The sequence below is a fragment of the Saprolegnia diclina genome (assembly GCF_000281045.1).
Source record: "Saprolegnia diclina VS20 unplaced genomic scaffold supercont1.8, whole genome shotgun sequence".
Lineage (NCBI taxonomy): Eukaryota > Oomycota > Saprolegniomycetes > Saprolegniales > Saprolegniaceae > Saprolegnia > Saprolegnia diclina.
Window position 1 is genome coordinate 275,352 of NW_008246075.1, and position 19,272 is coordinate 294,623.

A 19,272-nucleotide genomic window follows, 5' to 3' on the forward strand; every position below is an offset into this window, starting at 1 on the left:
CTCGTGTCGCAGCCCTACCCCGACCAAGAAGAGATCACATGCACCTACTAGGCAATTGCAATATATACTGGTACGAAAAAGTGCGATACATAGTGCTATAATACAGTGTACGAGGGACGTCCGAGTAGCTTTCCGAACGATCCAGAGTGTGAAAAGAAAGCCAAGTCGTCCGCACCCAAAGCGTGGCGCTTGCACGGTCTTCTCGAACGCGACATAGTATTATCACAAAGTGCTATTGGTATATGGGCGTGTATGGTACTCTATGGGCGCTTGAGGAGCTGCTGCTCCATGCGCAGCTCCTGCTTTAACGCAGTGTTCTCGGCCGCCAAGTGCTTGCGTGCGGCGTCGGTGGCTTGCACCTTTTGCGCGAGCGCTGCGTGCGTCGCGCGCGCGACGGCCTCCATCTGTTCCTTGGCGGCGGCAGCGGTCGCCACGCGCTCCTCGAGCACCTGTACGATAACGCGAATGTGATGGCAGCATGCGACCACCATCGAGAGGCAGTGTGTTACCGCTGGGATTGTATTACCTGATTCTGCTGCTGCATGCGACGAACGTGTTCTTCGAGCTCTGCCTTGGAGGCACCCATGGCGCTGAGCGCCGCCTTGGCCTCGTCATGGACACTCTTGGCGCGACTAATGTCAGCCTCGTAGTTGAACTTCAACTGCTCCGCCCGCTGCGCGTCAAGCTGCGTGAGTAGCTGCGTCTCGACCAACGTTCTTGTCTTTTCTCCCAACGCTTCCTTCAAGCTGGCAATCTTCTCGTGGGCCTTCTCCTAGAAGCAAGTATGGTTCTTGTGGGACTCGTAGTAGGATATCGTACATCTGATGCCTGCCACGCAGCTTTGTCAAGGTCGAAAAGCTGCCGAAGATGCAAGAGCTCTTGTTCCAGGCACTTGACGGTTCCTGCGTGCGCTGTCGTGGCTTGTACCTGAATACATGCTCGAAGGTACGATCGGGCACACTGATAGGTACGTCTACCAAGTCTGCGTTGCCCTTGGCGACGAGCTGCTGGGCCGCCGCGACGTCATGGCGCAGTGCCGACGCGAGCTTCTTCGATTCGCGCAGCGCTGCAGTCGCAGCTTTGCCATGATTGCGCAGTGTGAGCAAGTGGCGACAGGACTCCTGCAGCGCCGCTTCTTTCTTGGCCCGAAGCATGCGCTCTTCCTGCAGTGCTTTCGATAACTTCTCAAGCTCTACGCACCGCGTGCTGCTAGTTCCATGTACGATGCATAGAAGATCAAACCTTTGTCTTTGAGGTGGAGCATCCGCGTAAGGTTCGTGTTGGTCGCTTGGCACTCGCGCAGTTGCTGCTGCATGCTATTCAGCGCGTTTCCATGCGTTGCCTCGAGCTCCCGGCGCTGCGCGTCCAACGCCGCCGTCAGCGCCGAGGCATGGTTCAGCTCCGACGTATGTCGCTGGGTTTCCGCCGTCTGCTGTGCTGTCGCTTTGGCGTCCTGCAGGAGCCAGTCGTGGTCAACGAGCGGTACGTGTGTCGCCACAAGGTGCTCCATTGCCGTCTTCATTTCGAGCAACTGAGCTTGGTGCGTCGCCTCCTGCCGCAGCATGAGCTCTTCGTACTTGGCGCGCAAGCTATCGCAAAATGCCTCGGCGCGCTTTTCTCGGTCTTCCTATTACACAATGCGTGTAAGCGACGCGTCCGATGATTCAAAGCTGTACGAGGGTTTGCTGGCAGCGTCGCCGCTCGTCGCCGAGTTGATCGGTGTAGAGCGCCTTGGTGGCCTCGACTTCAATCGCGCACTGCTCTGCCATCTGCGCCTTGATCTGCGTGACGACATACTCGGACGAGAGATCGCGAGCGATCACGCGGGGCGCTTTGGTAGCGCGCATGGCGCCGAGCAGTTACAGGCGACGGCTTAGACGGTCCCAATCACGGTCGCCTTGGAACTTTTGTCATCGGTTCCGCACTTGATTCGACGACGGGTCGGACACGAGCCAATGACAGTGGATCAGAGTACGCCTTTGCTACGACCTTTTCACCCCGTGCATTTGCCTCTATCCAAGTAGGCGCGTCTCACAAGGCCTAATGCCGGATCTTACCAACTTCAAGTTGAAGTTGAAGTGGCCAAGGGACCGTGGGTCGCACAAGAGCGTCCGACCACTGAGAGTACAGTAAGAGGAGGCGGCAAGGATCCAAGCACCGCTGGCGACGACCTCGTCTTGACGCCGTGGCTGCGGCGCCAGATAATATCGAACCCGGTCAGAGGCCGTCGGCGCTTCTATCTTTTGGTACAAACTCCAAGTACACCGGATCCAGCCTCTCAGAACGCATCCAATGGTCCGTTTCGCCGCTTCTTTCCCCTGTGGAACCGGATACCCCGACGCTCTCGTGTATCTTGAAGAGGTGTATCTTGTTGAAGGGTCACGTGCCAAGCTTTCCAAAGATCGGACCTGTGTCATTCCAAGATCTTCCGCCATGATCGGAGCCGTCGCACCAGGCGCCGCCTGCTGTCGATGCCCCAGCGGCGCCGCTGTCGCCTGTGCGGACTGCGACCTCGTCTACTGCGCCGACTGCGCCGAGGCGCGCCACCGCAAGGGCTCGTTCCAGCGCCATAACGTCACGAGCCTCATCAATGCCACAACTTGCGATGAGTGCTCTGCCGCACCCGCGACGACGGCCTGCCCTGCGTGCGAGCTCCGGTATTGCGACCCATGTGCCAAGGATGTCCACCGGAACGGAAAGCTCCAGGCCCACCTCGACCTGCTCACGCCTTGCAGCAAGGAAGCGGGAAACCAATCGTCCGTGTTGCTGTCGCCGCCACCGCCACCGTTTCTGAGCCCCTTCTCCGCGGCGTCGTCGTCCACCGACTCGCCTTTCATGCAGCAGCGGAAGCGCTGGTCCATGTCATCCGACTCGATGACCGGCGACGACACGGACACGGACGTCGACTTGTGGACCAACTGGCGCGTGTTTGGCAACAACGACCAGCGCCTCTCGGACACGACGCCACTTCCCGCCGCGACCGTACGCTGGAGATACCGATTTCGTGTCATGCTCATGCATTGTCCTCTGTGTAGTGGATGAACCCGGCGTCGGACGCCATGTCAACGTCCAGCGACGAAGACACCAAGCCGAGTTCGATTTCCGATGCGTTCAAGACGCTGGCGCTCACGCACTCGTCGTCGTCGCTCTCGTCGGTATGCCCGGTTATCTCCGCGGCAGCCAAACTCATGCCATGGTGTTCTAGGTCTCGGACGAGCCTGAAAAGCCAATTCGGTCCCGCCTCGTGTCGTGGGAGACGGCCAATGGCACGTACTCGCAGAACGAGCTCGAAGACCTCGTCTCCGCGTTGACGAGCCGATCGCCGACACGCCATGTCAGCGTGCGCAGTAGCGGGCCCTTCTCCACCGCGCAGTGCGCCAGCATCTACCAGACGATGCAGGTACACAGCTCCACGCTGCTCAACAGTCATTGAACGCTATCGTGGATAGAGTCATGGGGACGTTGCTCACTGCAATGCGGCCATGGCGACGCACGGCGTGCTTCTCTACACGTTCTACGAACTCAAGTCGGCGACGCAAGCCGTGAACGAAGCGACGCCGATGTACGTCGTCGACTACTGCGTGCTGTACGACCATCCATCGCCCAAGTCGCACGCATCTGTCGAGATTGCGTTTGCCCCGGGGTACGACCGCGGCGTCGTCTCGTCCGACGAGCTGCACTTGATCTGCAGCACACTCGGCGACGTCGTGACCGTGACCGAGCCGTCGCGCGGCCAATTCCTCGTCGAGTTCAATGATGCACGCGTCGTCGCCCGGGCCATCGGTCTCCTCAGCGAAAAAGGCAACCTCGGTGGCTACGTGTTTACGGCCATGCGCGCACCGGCGTCGCCAACCGAGCTCAAAGCGATCGGCCAGTGCCAACTTGCGTCGCAGCGCCATGCGCCGGCGGTCGCCAACCCGGCGCACAGCCCCGAAAAGGTGTTTGCGTCCGGGAGCATGCCCATTCCGAACAACACCAACCACCAGACGCAGCAAGTGGGCATTTGGGCCGACCCGCCCATGCCGCCGCCGTCGCCGCCGATGGACGAGTTCAGCCTCGGCATCGACCGCGTGTACGCAGGCACGGACAAGCGCACGACGCTCATGATCCGCAACATCCCCAACAAGTACACGCAAGCGATGCTGCTCGCAGAACTCAACGCGCGCCACGCGGGCAGCTACGATTTCTTTTACCTCCCGATCGACTTCAAAAACAAGTGCAACATGGGCTACGCGTTCATCAACTTTATGGAAACCGCCACGATCGGGCCTTTCTACGAGGCGTTCAACGGCCAGCGCTGGCCCAACTTCAACAGCGACAAGGTCTGCGCCATCTCGTATGCGCGGCTCCAGGGCAAGGCCGCGATGATTGCGCGCTTCCAGAACTCGAGCCTCCTCGAGAAGCACGAGTCGTACCGGCCGCTCGTCTTCAAGAGCAATGGGCCCAACAAGGGCGCGCTCGAGCCCTTCCCAAGCAGTGGAAAGGCCAAGGTCTTCAAGCCACCGTACCCGCCGCTGCAGATGCACCACCCGCAAGGCGACGCGACCGTCTACTACCACCAGAGCGGGTACCACCCCCAGAGCGGATACCACCCGTACCCGATCATGTACCACCGCGCGCACGAGTACACCAAGCCGCCCGAGTACTCGTAAAGCGCTCGTGGGTTGTGATGCGGTCGAAGCGTCGCTTGGTAGTTTTGTATTCTAGCCTTTTATACCAACTTGTGCAGTTTTGCCACACCCCTTGGTTCTCCTTCATGTCAGACTAGGTGGCGCGCGTCTTCTCCGTGCTGCTGCCAGGCGCCTTGTGCGGAGCTTTGGCCGGCGACTGCGTCGGAGGGCCTTTGAGCGCAACGCTGCGGCAGCGCTGCGCAAAGTTGAGCGAGCAAAGCGACTCCCACGCGTTCCAGGCCACGGGACTCACGTTGACAAACATGAGCACCTGCACCACAATTCGCCACGCCATGAGATACAATCTGACAGGTACCTTGGAGTTGCCACTCAGAGATTCTTGGAGCAAAAACGTCTACACCAAAATGTATCGCATGGTAGGACCAAGGACGGCGACAACGTACGAGCTTCGAGTTGCGGTACGGCACGTGCTTGCTATGGCTGCCAAGCGCCGCAATGACATCGCCGAGCGACGAGAGCGATCGGTTAATGTGCTGGGCTTCCTTCAAGCGCTGGCCACTCGCCGCTGTCTTGCCTAATGTCCCTATCGTTTGGCCCAAGAAATGAGGCAGCAAATACGTACTGATGCGCTCCGAGCCCGCGAGGTCAATCAGGTGCAGCTTGGAGATCGCGCGCTTCCCGTCGGCTTTTTGAACGCTCGTGATCGTGATTGAGAGCACAAGGTGCGACCGACTGCTATGTTCGTTAAAGTCGTGGCTGCCCACACTCCGGTGCGAGTGCCCGAGTCGCATGAGGTCCTCGACATCCCGCGTCGACGCCACTTCAACCTCCATGAGGTTATCGACGAACGCGCCGTGCTTGCCCATGCGCACTTCGAGCGCCTTGCGCTCGTCGCCCGTCGACGTGTCGTCCAAGAGATCCACAATCGTCTCTACAACTACATGACAAAGAGGTAGAGACAAAACGACGCACCGTTGTAGACCTCGAGGATGCTCAGCTTCATGTCGCATTCCATTGTGCCAGCGCGAAGCCGGTCGTCGCGGACGCGGAAAAGCTCTTCCATGGCACGAAAGTTCACCCCGCGGTCTGCGTCGGGTCCTTCCATCGTGTGCGTCTTGCCCGACCCGGTCTGGCCGTACGCAAAGATGCAGACACTAGCGCACATCCTCACTCAGAAAAGCACCCACAGGCGAACGCTCGACGTACTTGAAGCCGTCCATGGCGCTCACAACAAGCGCTTTGGTTTGTTCAAAGACGTCGGTCTGCGAACTCGACGGCTGCGAAACACGGTGTGTGAGGCCTTCCGACTCAAACCGAGCGGCAACAGTACCGTGAACACGTGGTCAAACTCAAAAAGGTGCTTTTGGCCCTCGCCGACGACCAAGTCGAGCGCTTGCGTGTCGTTCGAGCGAAAGAACACGGCTTCGGACGCCGCGTCGCTCTGCAGCTCGACGGGCTGGATGGGTCGGACTCGGCAAAACACTCGGATGTTGCCGCCGAGTTCCATGACTTTGTTGTGCAGCTGTCGGCGCGCTTTCATCTCTTGCGCGTACAAGAGCGCGAGCTGGTCCTTCTCTGCGAGCGCCGCTAGCACCTGCACTGCTGCCTATACGCCCATCGTTGTTTCGTGCACAGCAACGCCAACAACGTACAGTGCGCGCTGCTTCGTCGGCGCCCGCTTGTTTGGCCGCCGACAGCTTGGTGTCGAGCGACGACTGCGACGCAGCGAGGTCGTCCGTCAGAGTCTTCATCTGGGCTTCACTGGCCGCCATGGCGGCTTCGAGCTGTTTGCCTTTGGTTTTGTACTTGGTTACCTACGTCCGTTGGTACAGATAAACAACTTGGAAAGGACATGTGTACATGGGCCTGAAGCATCTGAACCTCCTTGGCGCTTTCGGTCGCTTTGGCTTCGGCGGCTTGAAGGCTGCATATGTTCAAGTGACGAGAAGGCAACAAATAAGGATTCGTACGCAGCCGTCGACGACTTCTTCTCCGACTCGAGAACACCAAGCAGCTGTGTCACGTTGGCCTTCTCGGTCGCAATGGCCGCGTTGGCCGTGGCCAAGGCCTACAGCGCGCTCATGAGCACCGTGCCGACCCTCGTGGTTGCAAATTAACGGTTTGGTGCTCAAGCTTGAGGGCTTGGACCTTGGCCTCGTGCGCGGCCAGCGTCGCCTTCCCACGACCTCACTTGTGGCGGTTGCTGAAAAAGATAACTGGAGTACCGTGCTCGCATCGGCCAGCGCCGACGATTGCTGTTGCACGTGTGTGGCCGCCGCCTCCTTGAGCGACTAGAGCCCGCATGGGCCTCACGATCGAGGACCAGGTCGACCAACCTGAATCTCTGCGGTCGTCGACGCCGTGAGCGCATCCAGCTCTTGCTGCAGCGCATCCCGGGCATCCGTTAGATTGGCCAGCTTTCGTTCGTACCGCTTGAGCTCGTCCTTCTAGTCGCACAAGACGCTTTCGCCAGAACCCTCGATACAAGTAGGCTACGTGGTCGCTGCCCGCCTCGAGCTCCTTCACGCGCATCTACAGTACCAGCACTACACTCACGGATTGTCGGAGGTAGCGCGTACACTTAGCGTTGTCACTTGCTGCCGGAGCTCTTGGTTCTCCTGTGCGACCTTGGACTTGCTCAGCTCGAGCTCCGCTGTGGCCACAACCTATTTGGCCTTTCAGCAATGGCCTCGGCATTTCAATGACGTACAATCTGCTGCTTGGCGGCGCGCAGCGCTTCGTCCAAGTCGGCGACAGCAGCTTGGTTGGCGCCCGAGGACTCAACGAGCTGCGCTTCGCGCGCCGTCGCCGCCCTACATCAAGTACTTCATTAGCAAAAGTGCTGACAATGCAGAGCAGAGAGTGTACGCCAGGGCAGCCGCGGCCGTTTCTTGCGTGGACACTAGCCCATCTGCCCGTGCTTGAGCAGCTCTACGAACACCCACGCATCGACATCGCCGGTATGTAGACTCAGTGCTCCGTACGCGAGATCGGCGTCCTTCTGGGCGATCGTTGCCTTGAGTGCGTATATCTCAGCGTGGAGCTTCTCGAGGAGGTCGCGGTGCTCGTCGGGCGACGGCAGCGCCACCTACGTTCGAGAGCGCTACGCCAAACGATTCGTAAGCAATGCCGTACACTGCTCTTCTTGCGCTGGAGTGGCACCTACGCCCCGTAAGGTTACATTTCGAGGGATCAACGTACCTCCTCCAGCTCCATCTCGCTCTCGGAATAGTCGTACTCGAGGTTGGCGTGGGAGCTCGTCGGTGACTGCGCGTCGTAGCCCCAGCTCGACTGGCTCGCGTACGGCCACGCGGCTTCGTCCGGCGGCGGCGCGAGCATCTGGTGCTTGAGCGCGACCACGTCAACGGGCTCGCCGCTGTGCTGCCGCCGGCGAATCTCCTGAAAGAGCGAGATGTAATCTCGGTCCGAGGGATGTTCCCAGCGGCTCTCGCCAGTGTGGTCGTTGTAGTAGTACGGCGCGCCCTCGGACGTCATGACCTGGTGCCAGCCTATTGGCACGGGCGCGACGAGCGACTCTTTCGCGATCCAGAGAAAGTCCGCGTCAAAGTCCGGGTCCATCCCGAGGTAGCGCGCGTGTTCCTTGACGCCTTCGAGGAAGAGGTGCGGGTCGAGGCCTTCGACGCCATGGTCGTAGCTACCGATCGACGACGTGGGCGACAGTGGCGCTTGCGAAGCAGCGTCGACGCCGTCAAAGGCTAGCCCGAGGAGGCTCAAGCCAGCTTGGGTTGCCCGGCGCTGGTCGCCGTCGCGGCGCGACGTGAGCGACCCAAGCGGCGACGCCTGCTGCAGATACGTAGGCGCGCGCACGGGGCTCATCGAGTTGGCGCGGTGCAAGCGCCGAGCCCCATCGCTCCATGCGATGCTCGTGCTGACGGCTCGTGGCGTCCGCTGCGCCATGACCCGCAACCGATGCTCTCTAATCGCACGCAACTGACCGTTACCGGTTCGAGATCGCGCCACCCTTTTTTGTCACATCCAAACAAACCAACTGCTCAAAGCTAAGAGTGTACATTGTACGAGTGTACATTGTATGATTGTACATTGTATGATTGTACATTGTACAAAGAAAGACTTCGATGAATCCGACAAGTTCTTTTATCCGTGTCCTCAAGCACCTGGTACAGCTAGGGGCACCGATGCGATAGTACAATAGTATAACAGCAGTGTTCACTTGTCGGTTGTTAACTTATTCCACGGGCTCGACCTCGATGCGGATCTCGCCGTCGACGTCCAAGTGCGTGGTCATATCGCAGAGGAGTCGCTGGCGGGAGATGCCAATGACGCGGCCGATCGCGTGCTCGCCGGCCGTCGGGATAAGCTTGAAGACCATCGTCATCTCGATATCAACGACAGTTTGCCCGTCGAGGAGCTGGATCGCGACGTCGACGGGCGACACGTCACTCATCTCGGGGCAGAGGCAGTAGTGGGCACTCGAGAGCAAATAGTGTACGGCGTCGAGGACGTCGCCACCGCCCGTCGTCCGGCTGCTGTAGATGAGCAGCTGCCGCGCGCACGCGAGCGCGTCCATTTCCGAGCTTTTCCGGTGGCTGGATGCGTGCTGGAGGAGCTCGATCGCGAGCTCCGAGAGCATGTCTTCAAAGCACGAGCTCGCGTAGAGGCGGCCGTTGATGCGCAGAACGTCGCGCTGGATGTCCTTGAGCGCTTGCGCAAAGTTCGAGCACTTGAGCCGCCGCGCGCGCAATGATGCGTCCTGCGCCTCCAAGTGCACGTGAAGCCACTTGAGCGGCACGCGAAGACGCAGCGGCGGTGTGAGCGTCAGCCGTGGCGCGCCGTCTTCGCCTAGGCGAACCTGAAATTCAAATGTGAGTTTAAAGCGCGCGCACCTGTGAGCCGAAGCAGCTGGAGGTACTCGGGTGCAGTCGCCGTTGACAGCTTTGCCTGGAGCCGTACGAGGTGCTGCTGTGCTTCGACCGCAATCGCTCGGACCCACGCGTCGGTCTCAGCCTTGGACGCCACGTCGACGACTTGGCGAAGGACGCCATTTGCGTCAAAGAGCGCGAACGTGTACCGCGCGCACTCGGGCGCGCCCGGACGCACGCTCCACCCCGCCAGTGCAAACTCCGTGTGCGGTGCGTACTCGCGCTGGATGCGCTGCCCGATGACGTCATCTTGCGCGTCACTGCGCCGGGCGTTGGCGAGCGCAAACATGTATTTCTTGGCGGCCTCTGGCGACGGGAAGAGCGAGAGTTTCGCGGCCCACAGCACGGCCCAGCACCGCTGCTTGGTGCGCCAGAGCGCGCCCCACTTGCCGCAGTCGACGTACCCGTGCATGGCCACGTCGATGCCTGGCTGCAGCAAGATTGGGCGGCGGTCCGTGCGTCGTAATAGCGATAGCAGCGTCGAGGCCGACTCTTTTAGGATCGGCGACGAGCCCTGGTGGCTGCGCAAGTGCAAGTACAAAAGCCGAAGCTCGTGCTGCAATACGAGCGCGTTCTCGGTGAGTTGCAGCGCCGCGTGGAGCATCAGGTCATGATGCGAGATGCGAGTGTTGTGCTCGATCTCGAGCGTCGTCAAGTTGAGCGTCGTCGCGAGCCCGGTCGCCTCGATGCGTCCGAGGTGCGCCTTGCGCCAACGGTCGCGGTCGCCTGCGTCTGGTAGCTCAAACGACGCAGACTCTTCGGTAGCGTTGCTGCTGTCGTTGTTGTTGCTGATGCTATCGTTGGCAGCCAGGGGTACGAGCTGGTCGAGAAGCCCGAGCTCGTCGTGGACTGCATCGTCATGCGGATAGAGGCTCAGGTCGACCATTGACGTCATCGCATCGAGACACACCGTTATGGCCTCGCTGGCTGGCGCATCCACCTCCAACGTCAAAAGATCGCCGTCGGCGAGAACATCGCCGATCGCCTTGGAGCTGTCCAAGTCTATAGAGCCATGAGCAAAGTTGACGGAGCATGCAAGTCCGACGTTGGTGCGTGCGCCAATGGTACAACTCTGCGGGCTTTGAAGCCGACGTGAGCTCCTGTATATGGTCAAAGACGACGCGGAGCTACGGCAGAAGTTGGGCGGCGACGCGTGAGGGGCCGCGGTCGTTACCTGGTGTGCAGCGAGACACTGGAAGCGGTAGACGGCGTCGTTGGAGAGCAGGAGCCTACTCATACACGATGCTATAAGATCTGCGCTAGTCACAACCATCGTCGCCATCATCGGCGTCGTCGCCAGACTACCTGAAGGAGACCGCTTGGTTCATGCCGGTCTGTGCCATCGCGGCTCGCCGAAATCGAATGATCCAAAGATTCGTTTTTGCCAGAGCAATGTTGTCCGGATACGTACACATCGGCATATGCCATGCTTAGCTTGTATTTTCGGCACCTCACCTTGACTGCCGATGCATGGATCGAGCATCCTTCGACGATACTCTGGCACATTGAAGCACGCAAAACATACATATAACAAGGCAGCCGTGATCGAAGCAACGACTACGTCCATCCGATAAATGTCCCTCGAGTCCTTGGAACCTGTCCCGCCTTTTTCTGCTGCGCACGGCAAATTGCCATCGGCATATGCCGCAATTACCTTCTATTAGCGGCACATGGGACGTCATATGCCGTAAATAATAGTGAATTTGGCGGCTTATGCCGAATCCGCCCAGATCGACTCAAGTGGTCCATACATCGAAAATGGCGTTTTCGTTCGGAGCGAGTGGAGCGAGCGCGGCGCCGGCCACGGGCGGCTTCTCTTTCGGGGGTGCCTCCGCAGCCCCTGCATCAACAGGCTTCAGCTTTGGTGGCAGCACGCCTGCAGCGACGTCTGCGGCGCCGGCTTCGACAGGTGGCTTTTCCTTTGGCGGAAGCAGTGGCTCCTCGACGACGACGACGGCAGCTCCGGCGTCAACTGGTTTCAGCTTTGGTGGCAACTCGACACCGGCGGCTGCGCCTGCCGCGGCTTCGTCCACGGGCTTCAGTTTTGGCGGCAGCTCGACACCAGCGGCCGCGCCAGCATCGACAGGCTTCAGTTTCGGCGGCGCCAGCGCCACACCTGCGCCTGCATCGACGGGCTTCAGCTTTGGCGGCAGTAACACGACACCTGCACCTGCCTCAACGGGCTTCAGCTTTGGTGGCGCATCATCGACGCCCGCTGCCGCGCCCGCCTCGACAGGGTTCAATTTCGGTAGTACGGCTGCTGCACCGTCGACGTCGTCCTTTAGCTTTGGCAGCGCGCCAGCCGCAACGCCGAGCCTCGGCTTTGGTGCTGCCCCAGGCAACACGAAGGCCATCAGCCTCGACACGCGCTTTGAAGACCTCCCGGCCGACGTGCAGAAGCAGCTCATTGAGTTTGGTACGTTTGTCAAGGAGCAGAGCCGCGAAGAGGCGTCGATCCGCGCGGTCTCTTCGGCCAAGCTGACGCAACTGAAGGAAAGCACGACGCACCTCGAGCAGGCGGCGCTTGTGCTCCAGAACATCCATGCGCGCCAGGCCAAGAACATTGGCGCGCTCAAGACAGACGTGAAGGACCTCGTGGTGCAGGCCGAGAGCGCCGACCAGACCCACTTGCACATGACGAGCGAGACGGGCATCCAGCGCCACGAGCCGATGCCGTCGCCGTACTACTGGTCGCTCGTCCAGCATTTCGAGAGTCGTCTCGCTACGCTCAAGGGCCAAATGACGGACGTGCATAGCCAACTCCAAGGCGCCAAGCACGATGACGTGTCCATGGACGCAGACGAAGCCAGCACCGTGCACATGACGCCCCGCGTGCTCCAGGAGACGTTGCAGAGCCAAAATGAAGCGTTTATGCGCGCGGCGGCCCGGGTCGCAGACGTCCACGAGCGCGCCGATACGCTCCGCGACCAGTATTTATCCCGGCAGCAGGCGGCGCCCCACGGCTTTGGCCTCGTGCGCAACCCGTTTGAAGCCGCGGACCGTGTCCAGGCCGAAGAAGAGCGCCGCATCGTCGACCGGATTCGGCTCAGCGCGGCACAGTCGACGTTGCCCGCGTCCTCGTCCACAGCTGTCGCGACGACGGCGGCGGCACCAACCGCTACTGCGGCGTCGACGCTGTTCTCATTTGGTGCTGCCACAACGCCCGCCCCGGCGGCCGCACCCGCAACGGGCGGCTTTTCGTTTGGTGCTGCTGCGGCCACGCCCGCCGCCCCCAGCGCCTTTGGCACGAGCTCGTTTGGGGCTGCGGCCACCGGCGCCGTGCCGTCGCTCACAAAATCAGTGAGCTTCTCGGGTCTCGGGACGCCGCAGGTGACGCCGGACGCCGGTGCATTTGGCGCCAACAAGTCGGCCCGTCGCCCAAAGACAAAGAAGCGGTAAATGGCATAATATGTTCTTGGTCCCTTGCGGTCACCTTCTACATAAATTGCAGCGTCAACTCCACATCGCACAATGCCACCGAGGTGTACCTATCCATGAAGGGGTCTACAGTCCTGTGCAAGTCGACAGTATCCTGCCAAACACGCCCAACGACGATGATGAATGAAGCGCGCTAGGATCTACTGCTATCCAACTTGCATCGTGGTGAGCGTTCTTCTAGAGTTGAGACTCTGCACTGTTGTGCCAAAGACATCTCCACGTATCAATATATATATTACAAATTCAAAATGACTACGCTAAATAACTACTCACGGTGGACGTTGTTGCCGACGGTGGCCTATGCATCACGATAGTTTCTAGCTCACCAAGTAGATCACACGTACCGATTGCAGTGCCGCGGCCGTCGCAACACGCTCCATCGTGACGTGCTGAGCCAGAAATACCTGGTCCCGGCCGACGGCCTGGAGCTCGTTGCGAGTCGTGTCGAGAGCAGCAGCGACGCGGACATCGCTCGTTGTCACCAGAACGTGGATGTGTCGAAGCTTGTCATCAAGCGTCGTCATCCAAGCTTGAAGACGAAGAAGCCCGCTGGACATGGCACGCTCCAACTCGTGACTGCGGCGGAGCTCGTTGCGCAGGTCGCGCAGCTCGGCCTCCTGTTCGGGCTGCGCGGGTAGCGTGTGCGTCCCGCGCGATAGTATACCATTTGCCGCTCTACAGTAACCCATACCTTTGTGACGTATCGATTCATGGTGTATTATATCAGAGGTGCTGCAAGAGATCCTTGCGCCGCGAAAGACTAATGGTAGGGGCCAGCGCTCATAGTTGCGCGGTCGAAGTGACGCTTGGTACAATGAGGTCTTTGCACCGCAGTCGTCGCTTGGCCACAACATAAGTTCCTATCCAGGCCACGACAGCAAGAAGGAGCCACGAGTAAGCAAAGAGAAGCGTCTTGGTGAGTCCCGGTGTATCTAAAACGCAGGCGGGGTCCAAGGCCAACGCGCCATCGGGCAGAACGACGCTGCCACAGCGAGGCGCCCAGCGGTCTTTGAGCGCACCCAGCACGATTGGCGACGGCACATCGCCGAGCACATGCAGCACCAACGTATTCAGTCCCATGGCGAACCCTCGGCGCGCGCGTGACACGCTGAGGAGAATCACCAAGGTCGTTGCCGCCTGGGCCGCAAAGAGGGCAAAGAGTCCGAGGCCCTGGAGGAGAAAGAAAGCCCACGGCGTTGCGAGGTACGCCATAGACAAGAAGAGGCATCCAGTACCGGCCACGAGGAAAACGAGCATCTGCATCGCGGCCATGAAGACGCGAAACGGCGCGTCGTCGGGGCGGGCGACACAGCTGCGATCGAGGAGAACGCCGCCGACGGGCGACCCGAGGACTCCGGTCACGACCACAAGCGCACCAAAGACGGTGGGAGCTGTCGCGGCATCCAAGAGCCCATACCCGATGAGGATCGACGGTGCGAATGCGCCAAGGCCCGCAATCGTAAACGCAAAGGCGGCGAGACCGAGACTTGCGCTGACGAAGAGCGGGTCGTGCACGATCGCAAGCACTTCTGCGCAGAGCGGCGTCGGAGCTGTGCTGTGCGTCTCTTGCAAGAGAAGCCCGTCATCCTCGTCGCCGTCGACTGTCATTGCTTCGTCACACGCAGCACCGGCGTCCGAGCGCCGCGGTGTCAGCTCAATGTCTGTGATGTCGGCGGTGACGCCCGAGACCATGAGGTCATCGTCGTCGTGTTGGCACTTGGGAACGATGGCCCGGAGCGGGTGGTTGAACTCGGGCGGGATCCACGCCCAGCACATATAGGCGAGCGGCAACATGGCAACGCCAAGTGCGTAGAATGCGACGTCCCACCCGAGCGTCTGCGCCATGATCGAGCCATACGAGTACCCAATCGCGGTGCCGGCCGGCATGCCAGCGTAGAAGCAGCCGAGCCAGAGAGTCCGGCGGCTACGCGGCGCGAATTCATCAATAAACGCTGGCGTCGTAGCGTGGAACGAAGACTCGCCAATGCCCGAGAGGAGGCGGCCGACGAGGAGAAGGAGGAAGCTGTCGCACGGCTTGGCCAGGCCACACAAGAAAAGCGCGCCCACCCAGACAAAGAGCCCAATGGCCGCGAGCACGAACGGCCGGCGCGTCATGGAGAGGTACCCAAAGACGCAGATCGAGATCGAGTACGATGCGATAAAGGCCGACGCGAGCAGACCGACGTAGACGCTGACGTGGGACGGCGCGACGCCATACGACGCTTGGACGAACGCCTGAAACTCGATCGGCGCGCCGGGAATGACTCCCCGGTCGATAAAGTTGAGCAAGTTGATCGCGCAGAGGAGGCCAAACACGTGCGCAGCGTGCATCGCACTGCGTGGTCGCGCTGGCTTGAGGAGTGGCTCGGCGAGGTCCAGTGCTGCTGCACTCGCTCACTGGCGACAAGATCGCGGCAGAGTGATGGTCCTATCGATTTGATGACGCGATCAATTTTCAGATTTGTGCGAGGACGACTGGGCTTCTGACGCCGCCGCGCCGCACGACAACGCGGTAGCATCAGAGCACGTAATACTGCAGTCCAACTGGTTTCTTGTTAAAGTATACCAAAGTGGTTATCAAAGTCGCCCAGAAATCTGGCTTGTTGAAGCTGCGGCGGTACCGTAGTATGCAGATCTGTCTGGTCTGGCACAGCCCACCAGCGCCGTCTCTGGGGCTCGGCAAGAAAGATTTGTCTCCACTATAGACATCGCATGTGTCTCCACTCTAGACATCGCATGCAATAGGCCGGGATTGAGTACTGGGATGCGCAACGACGACAGTACACACACAATTACACCATCACAGTTACCGACGAGATGCAACCTTCGCGACTAAAGCACCATGTCGAGCGCGGACGTGTGGTGCGCGACGACGCCGAGGAGGCCGCTGCCCATGAGCTGGAGCTGGTGGCAAGCTTCGTCGACGGTCGGCGACGGTCGGGCACTGCACACGACCTTGTTGACGACGAGGTCGCGGTACGCCATGCGGAAGCACGTCTCGCGCAGATGCGGGAGGCCGAGCACCGCCAGCGTGCTCTGGGGCGCAAACATGCTCGTCGAGATGCCGAGATGGTTGGCGCAGATGACGTCGAGGGGGTTGTGGCCGTCGTTGCCAGCGACGACGCGGACGTCGGTCGAAAGAAAGAGGCTCATGCATTGCGGCAGGTACGTCTGGCACAGCGACTGCGTGTCGTTCGTCGAGTCGCAGACGACGAAGACGGGGCCCATTGCGCGCGCCTGCGTGAGGAGCGCTACTATGTACGTGTCGAGGACCGCGAGCTGCTGGCGCAGCACCGGATGCTGGAGCTGGTTCGGGTGGATCGCAAGCGTCTGGTGCAGCCACGTCGAGGGACACAGAAAGTTGTCCCAGCCAAAGACAAAGGCCGTGCGCGGAGGCGTGTTAATCGGCGCCATCGCCGTCGGCAACGCCGCCATGTTGGACATCGATACTTGCATCGTAGTGGGTGGTATGGGAGGATCGGCAGTCGACTTTGGAAATGACGAAGAAGATCGCCAGTTCGATTGTTACCATCACTCTCGACGATTGGGCCAATGTTGGTGGCCGACCCACTGAAGGTCCAGATCCTGTGCCACCCTGGGCGCGCGACCGTGTGCCTCATGATTGCACCTCGACTAGGTACAGGCTGGCGACGCTACGCTAATAGAGGTACTCCACAGCAGCGCGGATCGGCTTCAGTTGGCTCCTTCCTCGCACGACGTCCGCCATAGCCACCACGATCCGTGTTCGACTGCATGCCATTGTTACGGGCGTTCATTTGAAGCATGGTACCACCCATCAAAGCGATTCTGCTCAACCAACGACGCAGACAGTTGCTGCGCACCGCAGGTCTACGTCAACGAAAGGAATGCCAAGGCCAGTGTGCGACGCAAATCCAGGCGTGTTGCTTGCAGCGTCGAGGCCGAGCGTTCCTACTCGAGCGAAGCCAATTTGCGGAAAAACGTGCGCCACGCCGGTGTCAAAGTCCCAAGCGCGGGGGCTGGCGGCAGACCCACAGGAGGCAGTGCGCTTGGCGTCTTTCGCGCGCGCTTCTGGGGGGTTGCGGACGGGTCTTTGCGCGGGCGGCCTCGCTTGCGTTTGACGTCGGCCGCTGGACGCTGCTATTGATTCCACACTCGTCATCAACTTGGCTTGTAGTTCATGAGGTGTACCTGTGCTTCTTGCGCTGCGACGGCCAAGGATCGTTTACTTTGCTTCTTGGGCTTGGGTTGCGCAACGTTCAAGCGGGTGCTTGATCGGCGCGCGGTTATCGTTTCAGGCGGCGGGCTCGGTTTGGCAACGACAAGTGGTTGCATCGGCTTCTATGCGCTCACGTCAGTGCGTTGCGTGGCGGTATTGGTGCAACCTTGATCGGTGGCTCTGCGTGCCAGCCTTCAAGGTCCAGAGTCGTCGTCGCCGTGGGCATCTTCTACGCCCAGCGCCTGTTCGTTGGCTGGGTGTCGCCAAAGACGTACCGCCGCTGTGGCCGGACTCGCTGTCGATCGTGGCAGCGGAGAGAGAGGCGCCTAGGAGCATGTGGAAAGGACGTCTCTTCAACGCGAGCGTGCCCTACCTCGGGTGGCGCAATGACAACAACAAGGTGCGCGCGGAACATGGAAGACAAATCTTCATACATCTAGCCAAAAGCTATGAGTCGGCGCACATGCTACGTAAATCCCTACCTCTGGATCGAGGATGTTGAGGCCGTCCATCCCGTCGGCCAGGACCGTGTCCCAGTACGCTTGCTGAACAGTGTCTGGCCGACGCTGTCATCGCGCCAAATGATACGCAGCACGTGTAGGCAATCGTACCGTGTGCTGAGTAGGCGTGGCAGTCGTCGCTGGCGGCTCGGGCGGCGTGCACTACCATGGTGATCGAATCGGGTTCAAGCCGGCAGCACAGGCATACCGGCGGTGATGGCGTCGTCTGGCTCATGCCGCCGGATTCCTGGTTTGGCGGCTCCTCGATCTCGTCTTCGATGTCGCTCTCTTCGGCGCTGGAGCTCGCTGGTGTCGGCGCATCGACCACCACGCAGCCGTCGACGCTCGGCGCTTCCGGCAGGCGATAATGCTGGTGCAAGGTGCTCAAGACGTCGCTCTTCGTGCCCGAGCTGGGCAGCTGTAACGCCTTACAAAGCTTGCGCAGATCCGGCGTGGACATGTCGAGCAGGGCCGCGTCGCGCATGCTCGTCGCTCGCAAGTTCAACCCGGCAAGCAACAAGATACTGTGAAAATGACGAACCGGGTAGCTGCGATACTGGAATTTTAGCCAATGAAAACGCGTTGTGGACGATCGCAACAGACCATCGCACCAAGGCGAGACCACAACCCTCGCGTACTTGTCTGCCCGTTTGTCTCGAGAGGTATATATTACAATCGCAGGAGCGTGTCGTTAATGTACTCTCTCAGCTCCTGCGGCGGCATCAACATGTCGGGTGCCTGCTCAAACAGCTCTTGCAGCCAACTCTCGTCGTCCATGGGCGTGCTATCGTCGATCGCAAGGAGCGGTTCGGGCATGGCAGGCGACATCGCATTGGCATCTCGAGCACGATGGCGCCAGCATGCGCCGGCTCGCCGCGCGGGCGTATCGCAGTTGTCGCTGACGCATTTCCGCGCTGCGTGGCGAGGACAGAGCTGTCCCGCGGTCGCGGTCTCGACGCAGTCGACAGCAACACATACGTTGGGGCGCTTGGCCTGGAGGCTGTGGCGGCAGCAGTAGCGCCCCGAGCGCGCGTTCGATTTGCAGCCTGGCGAGGCGCATCGGTGCCGGCCGCCGTGCGAGACGCAGAGCTGGCGGGCGTACACTTGGTTGCGGCAGTCGTGGATCCGGCACACGGCGCGGCTTCGGTGGGCGACGCACTTGACCGAGTTGGGACGCGGCGGCAGCGCGCAGCCTTCAAAGATGCAGCAGTCGCTTGTCGTCGTCATGACTACGAATATATACGAATGTGTGCTCGGGAGTGAAAAATCCAAACTGCGCAGATCGAAGCAACTTCTCATACACGAGTGCAACGTTGGACTCACAAGCCAATGGAACTCTAAGATTTCACCAACCATGGCTTGCCGCGATCAGTTCCAAATGACGGTGATGGCTTCCCGCGCAAACATGCTGCCTCGACGACGACTTGTTCGACGCTCCTCGCGCGACTGCATGCAGGCGCCTTGTCACGACACAAAGACTCCTGTTCGTCTCTGATACGGTTGTAGTGGCTGTCTGCACGTGTAGATGTCGACGCGTCGCACCCAAGGTCGGGGAATATTTGATTGCAACGGGATACAAAATTTGTGGATCCATCACAGTTGGA

At 60.3% G+C, this 19,272-nt stretch overlaps 9 protein-coding genes across 10 annotated transcripts; 2 read left to right on the forward strand and 7 right to left on the reverse strand.

Moving 5' to 3' along the window:
* Nucleotides 1–199: 199 nt before the first annotated feature.
* On the reverse strand, nucleotides 200–1,889 carry SDRG_03341 (hypothetical protein). Its single transcript, XM_008608973.1, has 6 exons — nucleotides 1,677–1,889; nucleotides 1,243–1,627; nucleotides 978–1,192; nucleotides 820–927; nucleotides 527–772; nucleotides 200–449 (listed from the first exon to the last, which is right to left on the reverse strand). Exons 1-6 carry the CDS (start codon nucleotides 1,845–1,847, stop codon nucleotides 261–263), a joined length of 1,314 nt encoding a protein of 437 aa, XP_008607195.1. The 5' UTR covers nucleotides 1,848–1,889; the 3' UTR covers nucleotides 200–260.
* Nucleotides 1,890–2,118: 229 nt separating this feature from the next.
* Nucleotides 2,119–4,742, forward strand: SDRG_03342 (hypothetical protein). The gene is made up of 4 exons (XM_008608974.1): nucleotides 2,119–2,982; nucleotides 3,036–3,155; nucleotides 3,206–3,400; nucleotides 3,450–4,742. Exons 1-4 carry the CDS (start codon nucleotides 2,293–2,295, stop codon nucleotides 4,650–4,652), a joined length of 2,208 nt encoding a protein of 735 aa, XP_008607196.1. The 5' UTR covers nucleotides 2,119–2,292; the 3' UTR covers nucleotides 4,653–4,742.
* Nucleotides 4,659–8,580, reverse strand: SDRG_03343 (hypothetical protein). Its single transcript, XM_008608975.1, has 20 exons — nucleotides 7,833–8,580; nucleotides 7,767–7,793; nucleotides 7,616–7,719; nucleotides 7,500–7,562; nucleotides 7,342–7,444; nucleotides 7,211–7,297; nucleotides 7,128–7,163; nucleotides 6,968–7,078; nucleotides 6,857–6,922; nucleotides 6,750–6,806; nucleotides 6,602–6,699; nucleotides 6,492–6,555; nucleotides 6,284–6,445; nucleotides 5,962–6,237; nucleotides 5,838–5,908; nucleotides 5,604–5,785; nucleotides 5,254–5,562; nucleotides 5,075–5,205; nucleotides 4,987–5,025; nucleotides 4,659–4,941 (listed from the first exon to the last, which is right to left on the reverse strand). Exons 1-20 carry the CDS (start codon nucleotides 8,547–8,549, stop codon nucleotides 4,765–4,767), a joined length of 2,880 nt encoding a protein of 959 aa, XP_008607197.1. The 5' UTR covers nucleotides 8,550–8,580; the 3' UTR covers nucleotides 4,659–4,764.
* A 154-nt stretch (nucleotides 8,581–8,734) lies between these two features.
* On the reverse strand, nucleotides 8,735–10,895 carry SDRG_03344 (hypothetical protein). Its single transcript, XM_008608976.1, has 5 exons — nucleotides 10,838–10,895; nucleotides 10,707–10,761; nucleotides 10,578–10,659; nucleotides 9,497–10,534; nucleotides 8,735–9,452 (listed from the first exon to the last, which is right to left on the reverse strand). Exons 1-5 carry the CDS (start codon nucleotides 10,873–10,875, stop codon nucleotides 8,839–8,841), a joined length of 1,827 nt encoding a protein of 608 aa, XP_008607198.1. The 5' UTR covers nucleotides 10,876–10,895; the 3' UTR covers nucleotides 8,735–8,838.
* Nucleotides 10,896–11,290: 395 nt separating this feature from the next.
* Nucleotides 11,291–12,977, forward strand: SDRG_03345 (hypothetical protein; the record flags this gene model as incomplete). Its single annotated transcript, XM_008608977.1, has 1 exon — nucleotides 11,291–12,977. The coding sequence occupies one exon, from the start codon at nucleotides 11,291–11,293 to the stop codon at nucleotides 12,929–12,931; it is 1,641 nt and encodes a 546-aa protein (XP_008607199.1). The 3' UTR covers nucleotides 12,932–12,977.
* Nucleotides 12,978–13,666: 689 nt separating this feature from the next.
* SDRG_03346 (hypothetical protein) lies at nucleotides 13,667–15,362 on the reverse strand. Its single transcript, XM_008608978.1, has one exon. It carries the CDS (start codon nucleotides 15,299–15,301, stop codon nucleotides 13,751–13,753), a length of 1,551 nt encoding a protein of 516 aa, XP_008607200.1. The 5' UTR covers nucleotides 15,302–15,362; the 3' UTR covers nucleotides 13,667–13,750.
* A 355-nt stretch (nucleotides 15,363–15,717) lies between these two features.
* Nucleotides 15,718–16,535, reverse strand: SDRG_03347 (hypothetical protein). Its single transcript, XM_008608979.1, has one exon. It carries the CDS (start codon nucleotides 16,424–16,426, stop codon nucleotides 15,803–15,805), a length of 624 nt encoding a protein of 207 aa, XP_008607201.1. The 5' UTR covers nucleotides 16,427–16,535; the 3' UTR covers nucleotides 15,718–15,802.
* Nucleotides 16,536–16,714: 179 nt separating this feature from the next.
* Nucleotides 16,715–18,188, reverse strand: SDRG_03348. Of its 2 annotated transcripts, none has more exons than XM_008608981.1 (8): nucleotides 17,877–18,188; nucleotides 17,780–17,830; nucleotides 17,651–17,734; nucleotides 17,542–17,604; nucleotides 17,444–17,494; nucleotides 17,335–17,397; nucleotides 17,141–17,290; nucleotides 16,715–17,086 (listed from the first exon to the last, which is right to left on the reverse strand). In XM_008608981.1, exons 1-8 carry the CDS (start codon nucleotides 18,150–18,152, stop codon nucleotides 16,901–16,903), a joined length of 924 nt encoding a protein of 307 aa, XP_008607203.1. In that variant the 5' UTR covers nucleotides 18,153–18,188; the 3' UTR covers nucleotides 16,715–16,900. The 2 variants fall into 2 exon arrangements, with proteins under 2 accessions (XP_008607203.1, XP_008607202.1); XM_008608980.1 differs by having other exon boundaries at nucleotides 16,715–17,089.
* A 117-nt stretch (nucleotides 18,189–18,305) lies between these two features.
* On the reverse strand, nucleotides 18,306–18,930 carry SDRG_03349 (hypothetical protein). The gene has a single exon (XM_008608982.1). It carries the CDS (start codon nucleotides 18,893–18,895, stop codon nucleotides 18,338–18,340), a length of 558 nt encoding a protein of 185 aa, XP_008607204.1. The 5' UTR covers nucleotides 18,896–18,930; the 3' UTR covers nucleotides 18,306–18,337.
* Nucleotides 18,931–19,272: the final 342 nt, after the last annotated feature.

Bases quoted from the DNA above. Each gene is read 5' to 3' on its own strand.
- SDRG_03341 (XM_008608973.1), bottom strand. From the start codon at position 1,847: ATGCGCGCTACCAAAGCGCCCCGCGTGATCGCTCGCGATCTCTCGTCC. The intron at 1,628-1,676 runs GTACAGCTTTGA...ATTGTGTAATAG, and splicing joins GACGCTGCCAGCAAACCCTC to GAAGACCGAGAAAAGCGCGC. The intron at 928-977 runs GTAGACGTACCT...GCATGTATTCAG, and splicing joins CCAAGGGCAACGCAGACTTG to GTACAAGCCACGACAGCGCA.
- SDRG_03342 (XM_008608974.1), top strand. From the start codon at position 2,293: ATGGTCCGTTTCGCCGCTTCTTTCCCCTGTGGAACCGGATACCCCGAC. The intron at 2,983-3,035 runs GTACGCTGGAGA...TCCTCTGTGTAG, and splicing joins CGCCACTTCCCGCCGCGACC to TGGATGAACCCGGCGTCGGA. The intron at 3,156-3,205 runs GTATGCCCGGTT...ATGGTGTTCTAG, and splicing joins CGTCGTCGTCGCTCTCGTCG to GTCTCGGACGAGCCTGAAAA.
- SDRG_03343 (XM_008608975.1), bottom strand. From the start codon at position 8,549: ATGGCGCAGCGGACGCCACGAGCCGTCAGCACGAGCATCGCATGGAGC. The intron at 7,445-7,499 runs GTACACTCTCTG...TACTTGATGTAG, and splicing joins ACGGCCGCGGCTGCCCTGGC to GGCGGCGACGGCGCGCGAAG. The intron at 6,556-6,601 runs GTACGAATCCTT...GAACATATGCAG, and splicing joins AAGAAGTCGTCGACGGCTGC to CCTTCAAGCCGCCGAAGCCA.
- SDRG_03344 (XM_008608976.1), bottom strand. From the start codon at position 10,875: ATGGCACAGACCGGCATGAACCAAGCGGTCTCCTTCAG. The intron at 10,762-10,837 runs GTAGTCTGGCGA...GTGTATGAGTAG, and splicing joins AACCAAGCGGTCTCCTTCAG to GCTCCTGCTCTCCAACGACG. The intron at 10,660-10,706 runs GTAACGACCGCG...CTTCTGCCGTAG, and splicing joins AGTGTCTCGCTGCACACCAG to CTCCGCGTCGTCTTTGACCA.
- SDRG_03346 (XM_008608978.1), bottom strand. From the start codon at position 15,301: ATGCACGCTGCGCACGTGTTTGGCCTCCTCTGCGCGATCAACTTGCTC.
- SDRG_03347 (XM_008608979.1), bottom strand. From the start codon at position 16,426: ATGCAAGTATCGATGTCCAACATGGCGGCGTTGCCGACGGCGATGGCG.
- SDRG_03348 (XM_008608980.1), bottom strand. From the start codon at position 18,152: ATGCGCGACGCGGCCCTGCTCGACATGTCCACGCCGGATCTGCGCAAG. The intron at 17,831-17,876 runs GTATGCCTGTGC...TCACCATGGTAG, and splicing joins AGACGACGCCATCACCGCCG to TGCACGCCGCCCGAGCCGCC. The intron at 17,090-17,140 runs GTACACCTCATG...TGGAATCAATAG, and splicing joins TCGCAGCGCAAGAAGCACAG to CAGCGTCCAGCGGCCGACGT.
- SDRG_03349 (XM_008608982.1), bottom strand. From the start codon at position 18,895: ATGACGACGACAAGCGACTGCTGCATCTTTGAAGGCTGCGCGCTGCCG.